The following is a 5,175-nucleotide window of genomic DNA, read 5'->3' as shown; positions in this document are numbered from 1 at the left end:
ATCTTTAATATAGAAGAGTGGCATATCAAGGGAAATAATTGTATCTTCGTTCTCAGCTTTAAAAAGGACATACTGATTAATTAGAACATAGAACTAGTTCTATGATTAGAATTATAAACTATACAGTTTTCGAGTATAAACTTGACAGTAATGACACCCCATATTTTTTTTTTTAGCATACATTGTATCAATTCTAAATAAACAATATCTATTTGATATTGCTTTAAATTTGATTTTTGGTGTACGTCGGACGCCTCGGAAGTCGGATTCGAGTCGCACCAGGCTATTAAGTATTTTAGTATTTAATCGCATTAATTAATTACTCATACTATCCAATTTATACCCATTGATGCAACATCCAAATATCGATTGTTATATCGTGTATCGTTAGTTCAGACATTTCAGAAGATGGCCGATCCTCGACAGAAATAAAAACAGATAGGAAACTATTTTGCAAAAACTAAAGGGACATTGCGCCAAATAATTTAATAAACAACAATAAGTCCGGGCCCCAGGGGCCAGCTGTAAGCAGACGGATATAAACGTGATCAGTGCGGACTCTAGTATGCATGCCTTTTGACGTCATTATTCAGAAAATGACGTAATGTTTTGATGGCATATTTCTATGACGTTTAAAAAGGAGTGGCCATTTTGTTTACTAACAATAACAACAACCGATCTTGTTCTAGTTTTTACTGATGTTTTAATAGTGTTATGGTCTTGAAGTTAATTATCTGGGCCCTTTTTAACTTATGAGAATATCATCAGCTCCGACACCGGGTTTTCAAGTTTGCTTTATAGCAGGTTGGAAGAATGAAGTTGCATCCCACCCTCTTCACTTTCACAATCACTCACAATAATCTAGCCTAGCAATAGCATCTTGATTCTAGTTCTAGTTGGAAATGACGACTGAAAAGTGATCAGCTTCTTGATGATTGATGTCATTTAGTGTTGTTTTTTTGTTTATTAAGAAAATAGGTTGTATCCATTCTACCCTGTGAACAGTTGCGATGGGCCCAATCCTAAAAAAAGTAGGCCTATTTAGGCTATTATTAATAGTAATTATTAAGTATTAATTAATATTATTTGTTTGTGATTAGATTGGCACTGCGGTTGCTCAGCCTGGTATTACTAAGTAAATTAGGCCTAGCCCAAATTTAGGCGTCCAAGTTATCACTCTAGACAATCGACTAGTGACAACACGTAAAAATATAACAATCTATAAAGACTAAGAGTGTTTTAGAAAAGTCTTTTTCTTAGTTTAGAATTAAGCCAATTTATTAAGGAAGGACATTTACTATGGGGTCTCTGATTACCGAAGACAAACGTCAGCAGATGGCAATAGGTGCCTCCATTTTATGTTTTATGATGATAGGACCTTCTGTGGCTCTAATAGCGGTTGGCGGGTATGCTAAAGTGGAAGTGGAATCAAAAATAAGACTAATAGAGAGTTTTAACACGGCAGCTCTTCCTGGAGTTATAATATTCCTTGGCTTATACTCTACAATTCATAACACTGCCCTTGGAGCTGTACTGCTTTCATGCCGACGTTCGAAGATGCGCGAAAAGAGGTCAGGTCTGCTGTTTCCAGGTCTAATATTTGGATCTATTTTGTTTTTAACACTTCTTGTTATGGCGGGAGTCTCCTTTGGACAGACGTGGTATCTAAACAGAGCTTTCGATAAAGGAATATATAAAGCTATGAGGAATTATAAGACAAATAAAACATTAAAGATTGAGATTGATACTCTACAGATAGATTTTAGATGTTGTGGAAATAATAAATATACTGATTGGTTTAAAATCTCCTGGATTAGAGAAGAATACGTTAACACAGATAGAAAAAAAACGTAGGTTGCTTGCTTTTATGTTCCTTTATTTTCTTTTTTTCGATGTGTCTAAATCCTTTCCAGTAAATGCTTTCAATCGCCAAAAAGCCAATGAAAGCTAATTAAAAAGAGTAAGCCATTTATATATGGTGGCTGATTGGTATCATAAGGCGACATCACTACATTTCAATTTAAATAACCCGACAACCCGTGGTGTCGTGATGTCGGCTTGTTGTGATGTCGTGTTAAATTGGCCATATTCCTCTCAAAACACCCAGCTGTAGGCCCTTGCAGACGGAACGTTTGAATCAGAATGTAAACCGAGCATTAGCATCTTCACCAATTTCTAATTTCTAACTTTTTGTAGCGAAATTCAGGTAGGAGGATACAGAAATGACGACGTGCCTTTTAGCTGCTGTGACTCAGCTTCTCGACGACCTTGCATCAACCACCACGTGCATGATAACGATATGCACTACAGTTATGACTACAGAATGAAAACAACAATTTATCCCCAGGGTTGTAGAGAATCCTTGGTGACTTTTTATGGAAAACAGCTGATGACCTATACTGGATTTGCTCTCCTGGGAACAGCAGCATTTCAGGTTTGTATTCTAGAAATCGTTTCATACTTGGCGGAATCATTTATCCAATCAGAACATTGTAAGAATTCTACAAAAGATTTATTACAAAAATTGCTGGAATTGTTCAGTTGCATTACTGGTATCGAGAAGGAAAAATGTTTTTCTGTCTACCATTTTCTATAGCTGCCTTTAGGTAACCAGGACACCCACTGCCACTGTACTTATAAATGACTTCTAAATTCTAACCATCAAAATTGCGTAGGCGCTCAACAGGATTTAATTTAAAAGTTGCCAGAATTGTTTGGGTGTTTAAAACTATGAATTAATTTGCTCCAGGGTTAACGGCCCTCCACTACTTTTTTTTATCTATTTGACTAGCACTGTAATGAATCGATTTTTTAAGATCTTAAGATATATTTTAGTTGATTGTAGTTATCATGACCCGGTTCCTACAGACGTCAATAGCGCAAGCTCTTGAACTCGGTGACCCAGAAGCACCAACAATTGGATATTTCTTCAAACTTACAGGTCAGTTTTAGGGTAGGGTTAACATTTTTGGCATCATCTTTGGGTTTGATAAGTGCGTTTCAAATTTAACACCTTACTGTTTGATAACTTTGTTTGGACTTGATGAAATAATTAGGTAGCCCTAATGAATTTGATTAAGTGAGCTTAACTGTCTTGAAATGAAGAATTCCAATTAAAAGGGTTGGGTGGGTGGGTGAGGTATCGGATGTAGTTACGCCATCATTCAAACCAGTTTCCAATTATTTTTCTTTTACAGCTGATAACGAAGAAGCTGATGACGAAGAAGCTGGCGAAGAAGCTGAACCTCTGTTAGGTGGTGGTGATGATGCCGAAGAAGACGAACCCCTGTTGGGCTGTGATGATGATAATGATGAAGAAGGGGGTGGTTGCGAAGACGAGGAAGATGACGGCGGTGGAGGAGGATTTGGAATTAATGAAGATATGTATGCAGATATGGATGGTGGCGGTGGCGGTGGAGGTGGTGGTGGCGGACCACCCCCTCCCCCACCTCCTCCCCCTCTTAATAATAGAAATAGGTCAAATTCTACCTTCTACTTGGATCTTACCAACAACCATCAATTGGGTTCTACTGTTGCATATTGGGAAACAAAGAAAAAAGAACGCCGAGTCTCTTGCCAAGAAGTTGTATCTGTTTTTGATGCTTTTCCTAAGGAAAAGTTGCGAGATAAAAGAAAATTTCTTCGCGCTCGTCTAAGATCTAGCAAGCGTCGGCAATCTGTCACTAAAGTTAATGACTGGATTAAGGCAGTGAATTTGGCTTCACAAGCTCCACAGGATGCATCATTGTGTGACGAATAGATATACAAGGATTATTTAAGCCTCCACCATTGGATTAGACCTGAGAAATAAACTGAAGAATTTGAGAACTATTAAAAACTAAGATATAGATGGTCACAACCTTCATGGCGGGCAACCATCTCTGACTAATAAAACGTCTTTTTTTGTACATCTAAATCTGCTCACCGAGAAACTTGTTTTTAACGTTAATTAATATAAATTTAAAACTTTCGTTATTACAGGAAATGCATGTAGTCGCTCATGAAAGCATTATTTCAAAGTCTGACAGTTTCGGTCCGATTTTCACGAAATTCGAACTCAATCATGATTATGGTGTAACGGTGACATATTCAAGCGTTTGTTTTTTAATCGGATAAAAATTGCGACTTCTAGAGGGACCACAAGCTAAAAACGTGATTTTTCGTACAGTCAGGGGCAATGATCCATGAAGTGACAGTCCGATACATGCCAATATCGATAGGAACCGAGATCTTTTTGAGATAAACCTTTATCTCGTCAAAATCGGATAAAAATTGTGACCTGTAGAGTGTTCACACACTGTGGTCGTACTGGCGGACAGGGGCGACGACAATATATGTCCACAGGTCAAAAGTGTAAAGGTTTCCCTAACCGACAACCCGACAATTAGGAATATCTGCTCGAGTGACGTCAAAGGTTGGAAGCGAAGATTGTCCGATCTCTCAGCGTTAGGGGGCGCTTGTTGTATAATTATGTTGATAGACTTGGTGGTGAGCGGACTAGGAAAAAGTGAGAGACGTAAGCGTACAACAATTTTGGGCAGTTGATAATCCGAGAATTTAATTACGCTTTGATATTTATTGTAAATGGACAGCGATTAAAGGCAACATATTTACAAGATACTCTGAACCTTGATTCTTAAGTTGCAGGTCCCTTTCCCATGGGAGACGGGGGGTCCGACAAAACGTCGAAATTTCAAGTTTATTTCGACTTTTGCGTACAACGATCTACATTCGTGCCTAAGTCGACCAACCGCAGATGTCGACAAAAACACTGTTTAAGGAGACCCGCGGTCCTTCCTTCCTCCCTTAAGAACACCCCCTTTACCCCCCAGAGAGACAAGTTAATTCGAATTCCGCGTATAGTTTCGCTATTTGTCCACTAGAACATAACATTTAATTTAAGAACGCGAAATCTCCTTCGATCTCAGATAAGAACGACGAAACTGGGGGCCCATGGGTGAAATGACCAAAAATGATGATTTAATTCGACTTTTGAGTACAACGATCAAATTTCGTGCATACGTCATCCAATCTCAGATGTCATCAAAAACACTGCTTAAACTGTCGCGGAAAGTTATAAAGACTCGTATTAGGGGTGTATCAGTTTTTGGGTTTATCAAGTTTTTGAAGGTTGGATAACGAGGCATTAATGAACCATATGTACTGAATAGCCGT

At 38.2% G+C, this 5,175-nt stretch overlaps 1 protein-coding gene across 1 annotated transcript; it reads left to right on the top strand.

Annotated features, from left to right (window-relative positions):
• Positions 1 to 1,368: 1,368 nt before the first annotated feature.
• LOC126821526 (peripherin-2) lies at positions 1,369 to 2,952 on the top strand. Its single transcript, XM_050549973.1, has 4 exons — positions 1,369 to 1,476; positions 1,657 to 1,850; positions 2,197 to 2,434; positions 2,836 to 2,952. Exons 1-4 carry the CDS (start codon positions 1,369 to 1,371, stop codon positions 2,950 to 2,952), a joined length of 657 nt encoding a protein of 218 aa, XP_050405930.1.
• The last annotated feature ends 2,223 nt before the right edge of the window (positions 2,953 to 5,175 follow it).

The sequence above is a fragment of the Patella vulgata genome, chromosome 5 (assembly GCF_932274485.2).
Source record: "Patella vulgata chromosome 5, xgPatVulg1.2, whole genome shotgun sequence".
Classification (NCBI taxonomy): Eukaryota; Metazoa; Mollusca; class Gastropoda; family Patellidae; genus Patella; species Patella vulgata.
Note: the sequence above shows the minus strand (reverse complement) of the source record. Positions and strands in the feature narration are given on the sequence as shown.